At 33.4% G+C, this 19,346-nt stretch overlaps 4 protein-coding genes and 7 pseudogenes across 11 annotated transcripts, besides 4 other annotated features; 4 read left to right on the plus strand and 7 right to left on the minus strand.

Annotated features, from left to right (window-relative positions):
* Nucleotides 1–11,549: part of a mobile genetic element that runs on past the window's edge.
* On the minus strand, nt 176–1,057 carry TVAGG3_0735070 (organellar and viral DNA polymerase type B; the record flags this gene model as incomplete). Its single annotated transcript, XM_051244672.1, has 1 exon — nt 176–1,057. The coding sequence occupies one exon, from the start codon at nt 1,055–1,057 to the stop codon at nt 176–178; it is 882 nt and encodes a 293-aa protein (XP_051091259.1).
* On the minus strand, nt 1,447–2,109 carry TVAGG3_0735080 (uncharacterized protein; the record flags this gene model as incomplete). The annotated part of the gene is made up of 1 exon (XM_051244673.1): nt 1,447–2,109. One exon carries the CDS (start codon nt 2,107–2,109, stop codon nt 1,447–1,449), a length of 663 nt encoding a protein of 220 aa, XP_051091260.1.
* Nucleotides 2,346–2,939, minus strand: TVAGG3_0735090 (annotated as a pseudogene). The gene has a single exon. A coding segment is annotated over exon 1 (594 nt).
* On the minus strand, nt 5,141–5,996 carry TVAGG3_0735100 (annotated as a pseudogene). Its single transcript has one exon. A coding segment is annotated over exon 1 (856 nt).
* Nucleotides 7,296–7,911, minus strand: TVAGG3_0735110 (annotated as a pseudogene). Its single transcript has one exon. A coding segment is annotated over exon 1 (616 nt).
* On the minus strand, nt 8,336–9,189 carry TVAGG3_0735120 (annotated as a pseudogene). Its single transcript has one exon. A coding segment is annotated over exon 1 (854 nt).
* TVAGG3_0735130 lies at nt 9,239–10,059 on the plus strand (annotated as a pseudogene). The gene has a single exon. A coding segment is annotated over exon 1 (821 nt).
* On the plus strand, nt 10,369–10,867 carry TVAGG3_0735140 (annotated as a pseudogene). Its single transcript has one exon. A coding segment is annotated over exon 1 (499 nt).
* Nucleotides 11,549–13,101: a mobile genetic element.
* TVAGG3_0735160 (MULE transposase domain-containing protein) lies at nt 11,715–12,588 on the minus strand (the record flags this gene model as incomplete). The annotated part of the gene is made up of 1 exon (XM_051244674.1): nt 11,715–12,588. A coding segment is annotated over one exon (874 nt), but the record flags the coding sequence as incomplete, so codon positions are not given.
* A 2,675-nt stretch (nt 13,102–15,776) lies between the features above and the next one.
* Nucleotides 15,777–15,983: a mobile genetic element.
* A 1,261-nt stretch (nt 15,984–17,244) lies between these two features.
* On the plus strand, nt 17,245–17,747 carry TVAGG3_0735180 (annotated as a pseudogene). Its single transcript has one exon. A coding segment is annotated over exon 1 (503 nt).
* A 726-nt stretch (nt 17,748–18,473) lies between these two features.
* On the plus strand, nt 18,474–18,935 carry TVAGG3_0735190 (protein of unknown function, DUF4106 family; the record flags this gene model as incomplete). The annotated part of the gene is made up of 1 exon (XM_051244675.1): nt 18,474–18,935. The coding sequence occupies one exon, from the start codon at nt 18,474–18,476 to the stop codon at nt 18,933–18,935; it is 462 nt and encodes a 153-aa protein (XP_051091262.1).
* Nucleotides 18,936–19,141: 206 nt separating this feature from the next.
* Nucleotides 19,142–19,346: part of a mobile genetic element that runs on past the window's edge.

The raw sequence follows: 19,346 nt of genomic DNA on the forward strand, positions 1-19,346 counted from the left end.
TAAACGTTTTACATGGTAAACGTTATTATTAAAATTTTGTGAAAACTCAACGGTTTGACACATGCCCTAAAAATTATTTTACTCAGAATTTTGTTGCTGAATTCAGCAAAAATAATGTTTAGGGTAGAAGGTTAGATCTAACCTGTTTTCTAACCTCTTTTCTACCCCAGTTATTTTATAAGCGTTTCACATGGTAAACGTTATGAATTCGTGAGACTCTAAACAGTTTCGTAGCTTCTATTTCTTCTTTTAGTACATCGAATGTTTTAACGATACCGAAAGTTTCTTTATACTTCTTCTTGACGTCAGATAATAGGAAATCTTCTGCTGTTGGATAGTTTTTGTTCAGAAATTCTAACATGTCCATTTTATTTTCTACCGGCTTCTCTGCTTCTTTCTTTAAGTCTGCATAGTCGTTTCTCATACGTTCTATCTCTTTGACGGAGTAGTTATATTTCCTAATTGCTGCTTTACATTTAGAACATTGCGGGTTCATTTTTGCGTTATATTCTGAAACCTTACCTGCTAAAACAACTAAGGCGTCAATGGTTTTCTTTAACTCAAAAGCTGCTGGTTTTATCTGTTTATTCCATACTTTACCTCTTCTATCTTTATCTCTTATCTGCCATACACATTCTGCAACTAACGAAACAAAGTTGTCGTAGGTCTTAAATTCTTCAGATTTATATATGTCAGAAACATTCTTATATACCATATCGCAATCTTTGTCCATAACCTTATGGTTGCAATGAAAACCAAGGAATTCATAATTTACCTTTCGTATGAACTTCTTTATTTCTACTGAGTCAGTTGGTTTGACTTCAATTTCGTCAAATTCGGGAATGGTTAGTTTTTGTTGCTGAATTTCAGGTAGTTTATGTAAATGGTCAATAATGTCCTGCATTTCATAAAGATACTGTTCATTTTCTTCATCTTTCGCACTACAGTCTAAATTACTTGTTAACAGTTCTTGCTTTATCTTCTGGATTTTTGTTTCGAAAGTATATGAAGAAGGAATGAAGTTTTTCATCTCTACCAACATTGACGTAGGATTCATAACTAACGAGTTTGGTGCTGTAGTTGTTTGTATTGCTGTTGTGCCGATTGTTGAAATCATACCTTTTATACAAAATAAAAAAATAAATAAAAAATAAAGTTAGTTTTATTTTTTATTTCGGGAAAATTCATGAAAATTCAAGAGGGTAGAAATGAGGGTAGAAAAGAGGTTAGATCTAACCATCTACCCTAAACATTATTTTTGGTGTAAATTTCCTAAACTGACTGACTGACTGACTGACTGACGGCACAAAGTGGCATAACGAAAACATTAATATATAAAATTCATGAAAATTCAAGAGGGTAGAAATGAGGTTAGAAAACAGGTTAGATCTAACCTTCTACCCTAAACATTATTTTTGGTGAATTCAATAAAAATAAATGGTTCATTTACTCACAATATTTTTTTACAAAACGACCCCAAACTTTTAACTTCTTTTCTGCAGCTTCAAATGCTATCTTAGCGAGTTCATATTCTCTAAATTCTCTCTTTAAATCTTCTTGTTCCCATTGGTCTAGTTCGTATGGAGAATCTCTATAACCATAATATATCTCACGTTCATGTTCTAATCGTTTTTCACACATTTTTCCAACTTCTTCTTCGAACAAAGGTTTAGCATTCTCCACTGTATCTTCGAGTTCTTCTTCATCTAATTTCTCATGAACTTTCTTGTCTATGGAGTCCATAATTTTTCCAACTGCTATGCAATATTTTGGAGAAGCCCACATTGCTATATAGTTTATAAGTCTTGGGTCTACATACGTTCCTCTAACCTGTTTGATTTCATCAGGAATTCCTGCATGAATTTTGTATAAAAAGCAACCGCCGGAATTCAGACTGTTGCTATATTCTTCACAAAATGCCTTATAATACTCTTCCCAGGACTTATTTTCCAACAACTTTCTAAAGTCTTTCCTAAACTGTTGGCACATATTTGTTGCATTAATGTAACCATCCTTGTCTCTACGTAAGACTTCAATACCGTTATAAGTGCCTTTTGTGAATGTTTCACCATTAGATTTGTTCGTGAATGTTTTTGCTTCGACTGACATTATTGTCTTTACATACAAAATAAAAAAATTTGTTAGAAAAAAATTAGCGTTATTTTTTCTATCTTAAGGAATTCATGAAAATTCATGAGGGTAGAAATGAGGGTAGAAATGAGGTTAGATCTAACCATCTACCCTAAACATTATTTTTGGTGTAAATTTATGACAAAAATAAATGGTACCATTAATGATATCATGACTGTTCTCATTCATGTCTGATTTACATCTAATGAAAAAGTTTAGAAGAATTTTCTTATTCTTTCTGGCTTATTTTTGTCTTTCCAGTACTCCCGCTCTAATGGTCCCAGATGTGTTGGCTTTGACTCTCTCAAGTTCTTAGATGGTATAACATCTTCAACACCTCCTTCATATCTTACTTTATAAGTGTCATCGTTTATGTTATAGCCAAGTATTTCAATAACCACTCCTCGCTTTGCTTCGTCAATGGTTTCAGCAAGTTTGCCATTACTACTTTCGACTAATTTATGACGAGGATAAAATGCAATAGAGTCGTCGGCAGCTTTTATAAGATATCCATTACCTTGCGTAGAGTCTACGATATAATAATTTCTACTTAACCTTAAACGTTTCTTTGTCAACGGCTTGTCGTCAAGAACTACACGAACTTTTGTACCAGGAATGAGGGGTAAATTGTGTTGAATTTCTGATATTTTGTGTTTGGCTTCGTTTCTTTTGTATATACTTTTCTTCTTGTTGTTGTGTCATTGAATTTGGTGTATGTCCTGTTGTAGAATGTGTTGAGGAATTATATACTTCGAGAAAATGTTTCATTGTTTCTTCGGTAAAGTCTCGCTCTTGATTTAAATCTCTGAGCGTTCTTTATGAAGCGGTTTATGATGCCGAGTATGTTATGGTTATGGTCTTCAGTAGTGTAGTGAGTTATGTTATGCTTAATGAGAAAATCTGTGATTTCATTGCTGAGGTATGCACTGTCTTGGTCTGATGTTAAAGTACTTGGGCTATGTTCTGCTACAAACTTTTGTAAAACTCTTAACACTTCACGAGTTCCTTTATTTTTCATTGGATATGCATATGCTTTGCGAGTGTTAACATTAATGAAGATGAGGAATGGTTTATGTCCTCCTTTTCTGCTTTGAATGAGAGTGTCAAATTGGTATGCGTCAGGAGTGTTGGAGTAAATTGGTAAAAAGTAGTCGTAAGGGTTTATTTTTGTTTGATGTACAACATTTTTGTCAAAGAACCTTTTCACTTCAGCTCTGTTAGTAAATCCCCAACTTTTTGCTGCTTCATTGAACTTCTTAAATGACCTCCATGGATGTTGTTCGAATACTTCTTTCAAGCTCATTTATGTAAAGTTAAAGATTTTATTCTAGGCTCAAGCGCGTTCATTGAACGCGGTACCATGCAAATACAGTCATAAATGGTGGCATATAATCTGCACCCGAGCCTGTTGGATTTGTTGTGAAAGTGTGGGCATGATTTCCTGTGGTTCCACAGAAAATACCTGTGCTTGAATCTACTGGGTCACTTGAAATATCATATCTATACATTCCCTGTCTATCCGAACCTGCTGCAAGATTTGTATAACCTCTTTTTGTTATTGAATGTGAATGACTACCTGTTGTGTTTGTAGTTCCTGTATGAGTGTGCGCGGGTAAGTTTGCTTCAGTAATTTTCTTCGAACCTCCTGTTTGCTTTGAAGAGTTAGCACAGTATAAGAATTTGTCTACAATCTGCTGCCATGTACCAAAACCTAAAACACTTGCTGGATTTGTTGAATTCATTGACGTATAAATAGAACCTATAGGATATAATGTTTGAAGTATTTCTGTCTTTAATGTTTGAAGCTCTGTTTTGTCAGCTTTCTTATCTAACATTGCTGGTAGTTCATATGCTTCAAAGTTTCTGGCATGATCTTCGATATTCCTGCAACTCTTATCTAAATTGTTAAGAGTATCTTTTACGCTTGTACTTGGATTTTCTAATGGTGCACTTGAACCAAGGTCAAAGTTCAATATTATGTCGTCTGCTCTAACAGTAGTGAAGGATTTATGTGTATGGTTCTTGTCGGCTTTACTGTCTAATGTAGCTTGAAGTTCATTTATATCGGAGATGTTGTGTTTATGAGATTTCAAAACTTTGTTCATTGCTTCGAGTTCATCTTTGTCAGCTTTACTTTTAATAGCATCTTCAAACGTTATTTTTGACTTAACTCTCAAAGTAAATCTTGGTTCAACTAATACACCGTTAACATTGAAAGTAGAGGCATAAATTTCACCGGTATAACCAAATGCTTCTGGTGCTTTAGCTACATCATACTGTACAGTACAGCTTATGTCATAATCTTTAGCACGAATGTATTTATATATCTTCTTTCATTAACATTTTTTGTCTTCGCTTCATCACTTCGTGTTAAATATCCATGATAGTCCGTTATAATCTGTTCATCTGAAACTTATATAATGAACATGGTTCTTGTCCGCTTTACTATTTAATGTAGCTTGAAGTTCATTTATATCGGAGATATTGTGTTTATGAGATTTCAAAACTTTGTTCATTGCGTCAAGTTCATTTTTGTCCGCTTTACTATTTAATGTAGCTTGAAGTTCATTTATATCGGAGATATTGTGTTTATTTCCTTATCTGCTTTTTCGGCTAATTTCTCTTCTATCTCATTTATTTCAAGTTCATGCCTACCACCACCTCCCGAAGAAGTATTTTTCTTCAGCTCTTGAAGAACGTCCACTTCGCCATCTTTGGTGTCAATAATGAGACTTTGTGTTAAAACCTTTCCTGTCTTAATGGATGTTTGTAAAACTTCTTCTTCACCGTGTTCGGGTCATGGTCGTCATCATATCTTGTGAAATCAGAGATGTTGTCATACATTAAGCATATCTGTCTCAAAAGTTCTGCTATTTGAAACTGGAACGAAAGATATACAGAACTTTCATCATCTCCTAAAGTCAAGTCTGCTTTCTTAAGTATTTCTTGAATGTATGCAATGAGAACAGAGTACCTTGGAAAATATTCGAACAATATTTCATTAGCTGTTGGTTTTGGTGGTTCTTCTGGAGTTTCTGTTGTTTCAGTTCCTTCTGTAGGTTCTGTTGGAGTTTCTGCATCTCTTGACTTCAATGCTCTTGCTCTCAAAGACCTAAATGTTAGAGCACCAGGTTTTACAAAGGACTTTATAAATGCTTTAATAGTTCCTGGTAAGTTATTGTTAGCATTAAGTAAGTTCCTTATGCTTCCATCATGTACGTCCATAGCACTATGTAAAAAATCTATACTTTTCTTGTAGTCAGCAATAGACTGACTGTGATTTTTTAAAGATTTGTCAATACCTTTAAGCCAATCTTCATGCATGTCTGATACTGAGCCAAGAATATCATTTGCTTCCTTTAGTGTATTTTGTGCTTCTCGTAAAGTATCCAATCCCGTACGTGCATTGTTTGCTATACGTCTTACAGTATCTATTTGACTCCTTGTTTCTTGCATCCAACCAGATAAAGTTTTAATAGTATCAGAACCATTTGAAATGAAGTTCAAAGCATTTTTAACGTCATTTAAAGCTTCTTCACCAAGTACCGCCCATATCTTTCCGATTTGGTATTGAAGAACTCCATATGAAGCAGCTGTTAAACCAGTATTTATAAGGTCCCATATCCATGATTTAGCAGTTTTTCCATCCTTTCCATCCTTTCCATCCAAACCGTTTTCGCCTTGAGGTCCTTGTATTCCTTGTATTCCTTGAATTCCTTGAATTCCTTGTATTCCTTGTGGTCCTTGAGGTCCATGGTCACCTCTTCTCCTTTCAGTTCATCTTTATGTTCGTTATAATATTCTAATGTCATAAGGTGTACATCATTACTGCTACCAGCAACGCCAAGAATTTGTTTCTCATTCATGACTAAATTCTTTAGGCATTTAATGTTGTCGTCAAATCGAAAGCTCTTTAACAATTCAATGAGAATATTCAGTACTTTCACTAATGAGGCATCTACTGTAGAATTTATATATTGCACCGTTCCATCATTTATGATGGGAACCTTGCTTGTTGTAATGAATGGGTTAAGTGTTAAAAGTATCGAAATCAATGACTTTTTTTAGTTTCCATCGTCAATGAACTAAATCATTGCCTTCAATGGTTAAAGTTGAGTTTTCGTTTACTAGTTCATGTGCTCTTCTTGCTTCATTTGTGTTCATACGCATATGCAGCAATAGTCATATTTTAATGAGAATAAAATGTTGTTCTATTTGCAAAGTACAGACCCAAACGAATACGGGACAGTAAAGCTACAAACAAACTTAGGTCTTCAGAATGAAGCGCTTGCTTTCAGAGTTGTTGACTTCAATACTATCGCAACTTTTGTCATAACAGATGAAACAGATTTCATAGAGATTGAAATAGATGACAAAAGAAGTGTTATAACATTTCCTAACAGAGCCGAGTACAGAATAGATAAAATTGCTGGAGTCATAGATACTCTCATAAATGAAGAAACTATTGACAACATAGATGTCGAACTCTCTTCTGAGGGAACATTGAAGTTCAGTAGCAAGAAAAGAGTTCAAGATAACACGAATGAGTCATAGAGTACAACTTCTTTTGGGTGCATACCATATGACATTTCCTTTGAAAAGTGTTGACAAAACGATTGAGATGAAATCTGTTCCATACGTATGTTATGGTAATTGTTTGTACGTTGAGTCAAAAATAGCTAATGTCACAGGTATTTCAGGAGTTAATAGTAAAGGTTCAGTAGAATATAAGTCTTTCTGTTATGAAGTAAATTCAATGTTCATTCCAAACGTTCCTGTCATAGTAACTCATTTAGGTAAATGGGTTCGCATTAGCCCTCACAATTTGAAAGACATGCAATTCAGACTTGTTGACTTTCAAGGAGAGCCTGTAGAACTGAAGGCACCAGTGCGAATGACTGTTGAAGTTGACTTTTTAGAAAATATTAAATGCAACAGCTTACAAGAGAACTCAGAGCTAAAAATATAAAGTATGAATGTTATGTATTAGGTCATGAACTTTGGTTGTTGCTGTTTGATGAAACAAATGAGTTAGTTATGTCAGTCAAGAGAACAGAAAAATATTGTGTTAGTGAAAACTGCACCAAGTCAATAAGATTAGGTTTGCATTATGAAGATGAGTTCGATACTGTTGAAGAAGTTTTGAATAGATACTATAAGTTGCTTTAATTTACTAAAACATATTTCAAACAAAGCTTATAGTAAGTAGATAGTTTTGTATACTCGTTTGAATATTTATACTTAAACTCAACTCCTGGAGTACCTGGTGTTTCAATGATGCGGATGTTACCTATTTTCATGAATAGTGGCGTTTTGACCACAGCATTCGATTTCAGGTCGAGATAGTCAATGACACATTGCTTTCCTGTTATTCGTGATATAACATTTTCAAGGTCCTCCTTTGTTAGAATTATTTGGTTCTTGCTTATAAGATTTGTCAAAAGCTTCTTATCGTCTTTGAGTAAAATTGTTTGGTATAACTGAAGAAGGTAATGGTCTACGTTATCTGAAGGATTTGTTTGAACATTTGTGTAAGGGTTGTCGTTGGCTTCTCTTGAAAGAACTTGGTCCAGTGGTGGATACTCTAACTTAACATCTGATGTAGCGTTAGCGTTTGAAGTTGTGTTTAAATTCACCGACTTAAGATCTGGTTCTTTTTCTTTCAAACACTCCGAAACTATAGTTCTTTATGACAATATTGTTTGTCGTTCGTGAGTCAACATTTGATGTTGGTTCAATTGGAACATTAACGGCACCAGCTAAGATGGATTTGCTTCTCATTTCATATAGAATAAAAACCTTTTATATGTATGAAATGAACAATATACTCGACAAGGGTTTGAATGTAAAGCTAACGAATGAAAATATTGTTGAATTCACTGAGACAGGTGCTGTGTATAAAGATGTAGAACTACTGAACAAAAGAGCTAAGGGAAGAAGCAGGAACATGAACAAATGGTGGAAGCCTATAAAAATTTATGTCAATGATGGCTCGGGAGGTTCAAAACATAAAAGTATGCAGAAAGTTATAGAGTTTATGCTCTCAAAGGTGAAAAGCCTTCATTTAAGAACAGCTATTCTAACGCATATCCTCAAAGCTAACGGATGGGGAAGTGGATGATATGAATGACAGCAAAAATATTAACAGAAATGGCGACAGAGATGCATGGAATTTGTTTACCATCAGTCAATTGAAGGTTAAACTTTAAAACAATGTTGGTCGTTCCCATGGAATATTTTTGACTTTAATGGTATTAGTCATGATATGAATCTCAGGTATGAACGAGGAGAGATGAGAGACTTATATGCTTCCCAAATTTCTTCAAAAGGTAATGTTATACCTGACTGTTTCCATATGAGTTCAATATCATAGCGTGAGAAACCTTGAAAGATAACGAAGTCAGTTATGAGACGTTTTATGTTTAAAGCTAAAAACCTCCATGTTTGCATAAGTATTGCTACAGTTAAGTGGTAATGTCTGACTTTAGTAATGATGTTAGCTAATGGTGAGTCTGGTTTTGACACTAAACCTTTACCAGCGAAGTCGTCACAAACGAGCAGAGTGTTTGAAGGATACTTTTTGAAGGGGTATTTTGAAAGTTTTGACAGAATGTAGTTTGTAAGTCGTTTCATATCGTAAACTCCTGAGTACTGACGTAAGTGGTGTTTGTCAATAATTCTTTCCATCTCCTCAGAAGTCTTTTGCATTCCTGACTGTATAAATTCAACGATGGCATAATATTTCCTCTTACGTCGAATGTAACGTTGAAGAAATTCAATGAGTTCACTGTCTGGAACTTTAACGACAGAGGCTTGAACTTTTGACATAAATGTTTTCGCTGTTGAGTCCATAGAGTCTGAAGTTGCTGATATAATGATTTGGTCATAGTAAGAGTCATTTCCTAAACGTTCTGTTATGAGTATATGACGAATTAAATTAAATGTCTTACCTGAACCCATCTTTCCACAATAGAAATAAACGCCATTTGAACAGAACTCATAATCTTTACTGAAAGGAAGAATAAGAGAAGAGTTAAGTTTGTCTGTAGTTTCATTCATGTCTTCATCTACGTCATTTATTAAATGCTTCATTTTATCTCCATTAAAAATGCAAGTCAGAAATATTCAGAACATAGCACCGAGTCTAACTGACAAGAGTATAAAGATATACTATGAACACGTTATGATGAAACCTACCAAAATTCAAGAAAGTCAGTATACTTATGAATATCCAAGACACTGGGTAGAGTATGTAGGAGGTGAGAAAGCTATTGAAATCAGACAGGTTCGAAGTATTCCAGCAGGAAGAACAATATTATTGAAGAACTTTAATGTTTTGAGATATAATAATGAAACAAAGAAGCAAGATAGTTTCCCTGTTGCTGTGTATGTGAACCTAGACACAGGAGATGACATGAAAGTTTTTAACACAAAGCTTCAAACGGTAGTGAGAGAACAACTGACTGCGGAAGGACATCCATTACCTTCAGAAGTTACCATAGCATATAATTTTGAAACAAACTCAATAGATTTTAAAGTCATCTCTGCAAAGAAGTCAGGTTTTACATTTAATGAAGCAGATGTATATTTCGAATGAAAACTTCAAAGCTATTACGTGGTTAGATAATGACGATTGCTTTAAGAAATATTTAAATACAGTGACTCAACGATGTCAATAGATGACCTTCGTGGAATGTTACCATCGACATTTACAGTAGAAGGTTCAGCAGGATTGCTTACAAGATTGTCAATTGTGTGTATTTGGTCTCGTGAGAACATTGTTATAAAATCCAGTATAAGTGAATTTGCTGAAGAATCTATATTATGTCTTTCAAACTACATGTATTCGCCGCCGAAGCATTATAGATAACAAACTTTGTCAGTAAGTTTAACATAAGACTTGTCGAACCTTCTTTAATGAAAAATGTTGTGCTACTAAAGATGGAAAGGATGGACTCATTATTGAAATGATTTTAATTGCATATTAAATGAGCTTGTTCTTGAAGGTCATTCATGATGAAATAACTGTTGTAGAAGATGTTAGCAATTGTTCAGACATTTTGAAGCGTATAGATGATATAAGAAAGAAGTTAGATAGACCGCAAAGCGGTGAGGGCGAAGCCGTGAGAACGCTTATGTTTCATTGACTTTCTCCAGTAACGAGAACTTTTATGAGATAATATTGAAGAGAGATGATTTTAATATGGTGTAAATGGTAGCTTGGGCAGCTTTAGCGCAATGGGAACAAAAGCATTAGCATTTGGAGCAAAAGCACTTGGAGCTTATGACGCAGTAAATAAAATGAGTGGAGGAAGGGTTTCAAAGACATTAGATGCAAATAAAGGAAAGATTGGAGCTGGGTTGCAAAGAAGTTAAGATTAAAAAAATAGGGCTCATAAATAAAGCATCCAATTTGGTTGCGACTGAGTCAGAAAATGCTTTAGGAAAGGACGATGAGTTTGCAAAACACGCAAAAGACTTTAATGACCAGATGAAAGGTGAAACAATGCATTTAAATAGAGTCGATGGAACTAAAGAAAATGTTTCTTCTCCACTAGTAGTTCTTCCGTATGGTCCCTATGGAATGTATGGAAACCCTTATGAACGACCATTTGACCCATTGACTGGTGGAAGTAACTGGTATCATTATGGACGAAGAAGAAAGACAGTCAAGTTGGAGACAGACGTGAAGAAAGCAACTAAAAAGAAACCAAGGAAGAGAGTTATAAAGCAATGAATTCAACAGGGTGAAAAAACAGGTGAAAAAAGAGGTGAGATCTCACCACTTCACCTAAATTTAAATGGATGTTTTCATACGTGTGAGGGTGGTGATATCATTAATTTTTAAGTTTATTTTATTTTTACTGAAAATTTTTATTTGGATGTAAATGATGAAACTATTGAGATAACAAACTACAACGGTCATGAGTTCAAGAATTTGTTCTTCGTTCCTCGTGAAAATACATTCTATCAGATACGAGGGAGAAAGGGTAAAGTTAGTTTGAGCGTTTATGAAGGAATGAAGAATGGAAAGTTTATACAAGCATACGATACAAACGGTAAACGTGTTTCATTAGCTTTGTCAAAACTTACTAACATTTATTTTGACAGTGACTTTGACTCTGACGATTGGAGCGACAGCAGCGATACTGAAGAATATGAACTATTGTGTGAAGCACAGCAATGGGAAGAGTTGCAATACTTTTGTAAATGAGAACGTTTATTTTTTACATTAGTGAAGTCGTTTGTGAAAACGTTAGTGAGGTGAAGTGGGTGGTGGCTTTGTAAATATTTAAGGTTAAGTTAGTGTTGTCGTTTGTGTTGTAAAATATACGTTAACGGTTTTGTAAAGTGTCAAACCCGCTAAGTGGTGTACGAAGGCGCGCAGTGCCTCAGTACACGACTTACCCATACTAACTCATATGTATCCCATTTATCTTTAATTTCGGCATTAAGGGATTCAATAAGAGATGTTGTGAGTATGCCAGCGGTGTAGTCAGCGAATCCTTCAAATGGGTTAATACTATCTAAGTACTTAAAGAGATCCTGATTATTTTCGCAGTTTGGATATTCCTCTTGTAAACGAGTTTCTAACTTTTTAATCAAGTCAATTCGTTTTTGAGGATGGTCTGCGTAAGCGACTTCAACAATTTCGGAATAGACATTGATGTATTCTCTTTTTGTTGCAAAATGACGTAAGCAAAATTTATGATCGCAAGAAAAGCCTGATTCTCTAACAGCAGCTATAATTGCCGGACCTTGATCGGAATAAATATTCTTGAATCTGCTTGGTGGAATAAAAGATTTCAATTTAGTGAGCATATCCTTAATTGTTATCGTATTTTCACTAACAGACCATGCAAATGCAATAGGGATAAGTCTATTATTTGGTGCAGGTGTACCAATAATGAGTAAGTTTCCTTTTTTAATACAAAATAAAAACGTTCCATCAATTTGAATTATTCCGCAAAAAGCTTGTGTTTGCATGTAAAAATGAGTTATTGGAGGAATTACAATAAATGAATAAATTTGAAAGTCTTTTGAATTTTCAGGTAATTCATCACCTTTCTTAAATGTATGCAATTCAATTTCATTGTTAACTTCTTTAACTAAAATCATTTCGCAGAATCCTTGTTCGATTTTGTTTATGATTGAAAAAATTGTTGAGAAATAATTGTAAGATTGAATTCTATCCCCTTTTGTGGTTCCTTTAAGTTTATTTACTATATTATGGAACATCGTATAAGTTGCATTGGGAATATTCAATTCTTTTGCAAAAATTTCTTTGCATTGAGGAACATTATCAGAATTTGCTAATTCATAGACTTTTTTTCCTGCTTGCAACTTAAGAATTTTTGGTATATTGTTACTCGGCTTGCATTGCTTTGCTCTATGCTCGTGTTTAATTACTGGAATGAAGAAAAGTTGACCATTTTCATGAGTCTTTACAAGCTCCATGCAAAATTGGCAGTTAGGACAACGAAACTTTTTTCCTTGCTCAAAATTTAATGGATAAAAAGAATTATATGAATCTTTTGCAATAAATATAGCAGCTTCTGTAGGATCTGTAAATTTTAATTTGCTATATCTTTCCTTGAGAATTGGAATTGGGGATTTTCAGGTATTTCCATTCTATATTTCAATTTTTTACGGGAATTCAATTCATTTTGAATTAAATCCAGCATATCAGCTCCATCTCCTTTTTCTTCATCAACAATAGCTTGGATGGATACTGATATAGTTTGATTCTCTTCCACTATTGTCGGTTCGCTTTCCGACATGAGATAAAATTGAAGGTTTAACGTACTTTTGATACTCTGAGTTAAAAAAAGATTTTCTTAACATAATTTGATTTATTGGTCCTTAAAAAATTCTGATTCAAAATTGAATTGAATCGAACGAGTTTTCCTTTTGAGTCATTTCAAATATTCATGAGAAAGAAAAAAATTCTAGCAATTTCAAATATTTTTGATTTGATTGAATTCAAAAGTGTCACAAATATTCAATGAGAAAGAGAAAAGAGATCGAATATGTTGTTTCTGAGCGAATAGTCAAGCAATATTTCGTTAAGTACAAAGATCAGCATCCGGAAAAAAATAAATGGGTATATCAAAATGAGATTCCGCAAGAAATATTTGAAAAATATCTAGAAACGAAGAAAACAGAAAATATTGATGAAATGTTACGCTGTACTCGAATTGTTCATGTTGTTGATCAAGATAAAAAAGAATTTTATCTTGAATTTTCAAAAAAAAATCAAATTCATCACATATTAAACAAGAATCTAGATGAAGAACATCAAAAGGCTTATATAGATTATCTTGAAAGTTTACTCAAACTTGAAATAAAAAATAAAAATTAAATTAAATTAACCCTCGTTAGGATATCGTTGCAAATAAAGATCTGTTTCTCAGAAAGATCCTGATTTTCTGATAAATATTCTGTTGTAACTTCTACAAGGTTTAAGATATGAAAAACATTTTTGAATATTTCATCGCTATCAAATCTGCGGAAACATCTGGAATATAATTTCAAATATTTGTGAAGATTTGAATTCTCAATTGCATAATTAATTAAAAATTCATGTGAATTTAAAAAATCGGTAGATGAAATTTGCATGGGTATAAGAGGAAGTACACAATAATACCCCTGAACTACATACTCTGTAAATGAATAGTGAGGAGAAAGACTTCGCAGAATTTCAAGTGTTTTTATGAATTCTAAAGCCATCTCAGATGTTATATCGACTGCTTTATAAAATAAAACTATAAATTTGAGAAGATAAACAAAATCTTCGTTATTTATAATTGAATTCACGTCATTAAAAAAGTTGAAATAATTTGATATTAGTATATCCGAACATGGAAGAGCAGTTGCATATCTGGTAATATTTTAATAATTTTGTAAAGAAATTTGCAATTGCATAAGTTAAATATTGATTTTCGTACTCAATAATACTAGAAAAAATTTCTTTCTTGAGTAAAACTGCGTTTTGGAAGAATTCAACGTCAAGAATATTGTTTTTAATCAAAGCAATAAATGTATCGATGATATAGAGAGAATTGTCACTGCTGCTTATGAAACGTAATATCTCATCATATTGATCGGAAAATGTTGATAAATAAAGGTATTGTATGTTATCTAAAGCTTTAAAATGAATTAATTTTAATGAAAAAATGAAAAAAATCTGGTTAATATAATGCGATAAATATTCGAATAAATTTTCCAGTAGTATCAAATCTATTTGAAAGATATTCGAAGAAGTGAAATTTTGAATTATGAATTTTAATATTGTTTCATTTTGTGTAGATTGCTCGATAATGAAATGTATCAAAAGATTCATTGAATATGAGTCAATGGAAAAGCTTAAATCCTTAGGGATATCCAAAATAAATCTTAATAAAGAAGATTCGTCTTGAAAATTAGCTTCCGAAAGTTCTATTTCAGTCGGAGCTGGAAGATTCCGATCATTTATGAATCTCGAAACGACAGAAAATTTGTATTGTTTATATTTCATTATTCGAAATGATAAACTTCAAAATCTAAAATTTATTTTTTACAATATATTTCATCCTATTGTCAAGGCTAAATTTTTCACCGGAAGTGTATCAAAAATTGATAAGATTTACGGTGATCTAATTATGACAATTCAATGCATCTCGTGATATAACGCAGATATAAACACAACTGATATTGCATAACTAATAATTGAGTCAAATAACTAAATTATGTGTTATATTTTACACATATTTCTTCAATTTTGTAATAAATAACTTAACTTCAAAGAGTATTATGTTTTACCTAGTGAGGACCTTAAGTTTGCAAAAACATAATAAAAGTAAAATAAAAAAGATCGGATTTATCACAAAACTTTGAGTATTATAGGATTTAATATATTTTCTTAGTAGATTATATGATTTAGTTTCTTAAAATCTAAAGTATTTCTTGAGGAAAATATAAATTGAAATTCAAAAAGTAAAAAAATGTAAACAAATCAAATTTTAAATGGACCAAATGTTGATTTTTCATTCGTTTTCTCATTATCGAAAAAAATTTGGAAAGCTAAGAAGTCAATAACAAGTTATATAATACAACAAAAACCACATCGGATATGTTTTCATCAAATAGTCTCCTAGATTTGTTATGAAATTAAAATATCATGATATTTTAAGGGCTTTTGATTTCAATATTAGAATTATTCAGTTATGTCGTGCTAATATCAATTGCTTTATACAATTAATCGTTTACAAGCTGCAAAAATCGAACAATAATTTGACTTTGTAAAAAAAGTGCGTCATTTTTATTCGTTATACTTACAAAATGTAAACATTACGAGAAACATTTACATTTGTAAATGTCACAAGTAAATACATCAGATTTAAATTGTAAATGTAGTTTATCTCTCTCATCTCCTTTGTAAAAGGTATTACATACATACGAACGCATGGGTCACTCAATAATTAGCGTGATAATAATTGAGGATAGACTGTAATCGTAATTTTATTTTTGGACTTATATTTCGACATTTTGAAGTCGCTTGAAAGTCTTGCAAATGATTAAATTTGGAAAATTTGACCTAAGTCTGCATTATTTTGATGACTTAAACAATTCTATAAATCTGTTTTCCTAAAAATTTAAAAAGATATAATTTCAATTTCCTTAAATTTATGTAATTCATATATCACCAAAATATTTGGACTGCATTTCGTTTGTCTGCACCTAATTAAAGTCTAAATACCAATTAATTTTGGAGTTGCATTGCTTTTAATGTAAAAATGCACGTTTAGAAAAAGACGATAACAATTAAATTACAAAATCGATAACGACGACGATTAAATTACAAAATCGATAACCTCTCTATAATATATATTATACATAGGGTATTACAGAAATTATACCTGTGATTATAATTTTGAATAATAATAAATATAATTATAGCTCATAGGGAGAATCCAATATTGCAAATAATAAATTTATAAAAAAATTTATAAATTTAAATTGTTTTGTAAGCGTTGAGTTGGCCTTCAATTTGGCGGTATAAAGTGTTATAGATTTCTGTGATGTCCTGGCCTGTAAGTCGATAAGAAGGATCTATTACCGGTCTATAATTAGGTACAGCCCTCTCCCCAAATATGTGAGGAAATTCTGTATTAATCGCATAACCACCTTGAGAACTACTACGTTTGGGACGGTAAAGAAAAGTTCTTACATTTCCACGGACAGTTGCTTGGCGGCAATTGACAGTGTATACACCATTGTTATTAGTAATTTTGACAACACTGCCACCAAGATAGACAGCCTTTTCATTTCCGTCGACTTAGTTGAAATCAATTCTGAATAAGAGTCCCTTGCATGGAATCCTAGAATACTTGGCAAGTCTGAAATGATTAGTAACATTAGATATCTCGAGATGAAAATCGTTTGCTACTTGCCATGCAAGTGAATTGAGGTCAGTGGTTGTATCGTCCCTTTCAAGATTAGCAGTATTCATTTTCTCAACTGTAAGGGCCGGTCGAACGGAATCAATTGAAATCCCAATACATAATAAACTCAATAGCGTGAGCATTTTGTAAATTTTGTCATTTGACAATTTTGACAGTTTTTCAACGATTTCAAAATTTGAATGAATAAGATTTGAATGCTGGGTTTTCGAAATTTATAAAAGAAAATAGTTTTATCATATATCATGGATGCAAAATGTAAAAAAAAGGTAGTGGGGCCTCCAGGCGCGTTGCGCCCTCTAGCCCTGAAGATGTTTAGTATAAATGAAGTTTATATTTGGAGGGCTTCCAGGCGCGTTGCGCCCTCTAGCCCATAAGAAATTTTTCCCAAGACCCAAGAGGAGGACCGAACCCCAGCCGACCAGCCGTTGACTTTTTTGTAGAGCGCTCAAAATAGTATAACTTTGTCCGGACAAGTAAGGGTCTATTGTCGCTACAGGAAAAGTTACAGGCGTTCCAAGGAAGTATACTTTGAGAAGACTTTCCCCCTTATAGAATGAGATAGGACGGTTATTTTACAAAACTGACAACACTTTGACCGAGTAGTTTTTTGAGCTGAACAAAAAGTGTCATATAAACATCTGTCAAAAACCGTTTTTTAACTTCACTTAAAATGCCACGTAAGCTACGTAAGAATATACGTAAGAGGAAGGGAGCATTGAAACATCCAATAGTAAAACTGACACCACAACAACAGTTGCAACAACAAATGATGAATGACCCCACTATGTTGCAACAAATGTCAAGCAACCCTATGCTTTTAAACCGAGTTATTGGTGCACAGAGTGGAGGTTTAAGAGCGGCACTTTTAGCGAAAATGGCAGGCTATGGTGGAGCTGCAGACGGAACAGCTTATAACCCTCAAAGTCAAATGAATTTGAGTTCACTCAAAAATCAAATAGCAGATGTCAAAAAGTCAAACATAGACATACAAGAAACAAATAAGTGAAAACGAAAAGAAACTAGAATATGACAGACACACAAAGAAACTCAATGAGTTAAACGTAGAGAAAAAGAAGAAAGAAGAACAACTGAAAGAACTAAGTACAGAGGAATATGCGAAAAAAGTGTCAGAAAAAGCAGCAGAAGTAGCAAAACTGGAACAAGATGTTATAAATTTGAAAACCATACTACTCAATATAAAGTACTGAAAGATGAAGAAATAAAACAAAAAGCCCTGAAGACATATATGGATAGCGATGAGTATAAAAAAGAAGTTGAAGCAAATGTAAAGGCAGAAAAACTTTTACAGTTGCAAAACCAAACCGTACAGTATGAAAACTTAGCACAAGAAAGTAAAAATAACGACGCAGCCATGCAAAAGGCAATGAAAAGCGCAGATATTATAAAAGCTAATAATGACTGGTTAGATGCCAAGCCAACGCTAAAGCAGCCCAACTTATAGGGTCAATAAGGACAAAAATACAAGCGGATGAAGACAGTTCAAATGAAGCTTTAATGAATGCTGACTTTAAGAATGCCTTCGAAGCTCTTCATAGTAAGGTGAAACTAGTGAACGACTTCTCATCTGGAAAGAAACTGAAGTCTGAAGGTTTCGACAAAGAGTTAAGAGAAGTAGCACAAAATATGACGAAAATAACAGATGCAGCAACAAGACAGGCAGTTCAAAGTGCCTATGACGCCGTTAGAGCAACTGTTGTGGAAAGTCAAGAAAAAGAGTTACAACAGACCAAAACAGACCTAGTAAATGCTTTCTTAAGAACGAAAAGTCAGGTAGGACATTATGCTGCAGATGGAACATATGTGCCAGCTGGTGGAACTTATATACCACCAGATGAGGTACAAGAAACTCAACAGGAAGAAGTTCAGATACAACCAGACATGGAAGAAATAGTTCAGCAACAACAGCTAGAAGAGCCTGAAGGAAACGAACAAGTCCCTCCTTTGGAAACTACAGAAATAAATGACGCAAGCCTGAAACGTTGGGTAAAAGCTTTCCCATTCACAAAAGATATTATTGGTAACATGGAAAGAAAACCAGAATGGCTACAAAAACATATATTTGGAAACGAGCTTATTCCATATGGACAAGCTCTGTTTGAAGAGCTTGAACCGGAAACTCAGGAAAGAGTCATGCAAACAATACGCGAAGACTCAAATACAAACTATGACAAAATCTTTCTAGGATATAGGTTACCTGAGATGGGCGACCAGAGCCCAAAGGCAAAAAGGACACGTGAAATTTACAACATACTAGGTGAACATGAGGCAAAGATGCAACAACTTGAAGCAGAGGGCAAGTTACCAAAAGCGACACCAAAGAAGAAGAGTAGAACAAAGTGAAAATAGTGAAGAAGTAACTTCATCTAGTGAAAGTAGTGGCAATGAAGGAAAAAGAAGAGTTAAAAACTCAGTCAGGAAGAAAGTAAAGCTTGGTACGAGTGGGTTTATTATGATATATAAATCCAACTATTCTATATTTTTACCCATATGAAATGTACGCCGCTCAGAATATAACGCCAACAGTTTTGGATGCCATGAACGGAAATGTTTCCGAATGGTATAACGAATGCGACAATGCCATTAGAAGGTCAGAAATAGTTCCTGGAACTTACGAATATACAACTGCTGTTTCTTATGGAAACGTAGGTGAGTTTGGAGAAGGTTCTTCAACAACAGTAGATATTGCTTGCGACAGGTTTCATATTATTTCTATTGACAACTCATTCTTATACGTGGAACAAGACATTGAAA

Source organism: Trichomonas vaginalis, chromosome III (assembly GCF_026262505.1).
Source record: "Trichomonas vaginalis G3 chromosome III, whole genome shotgun sequence".
Classification (NCBI taxonomy): Eukaryota; Parabasalia; order Trichomonadida; family Trichomonadidae; genus Trichomonas; species Trichomonas vaginalis.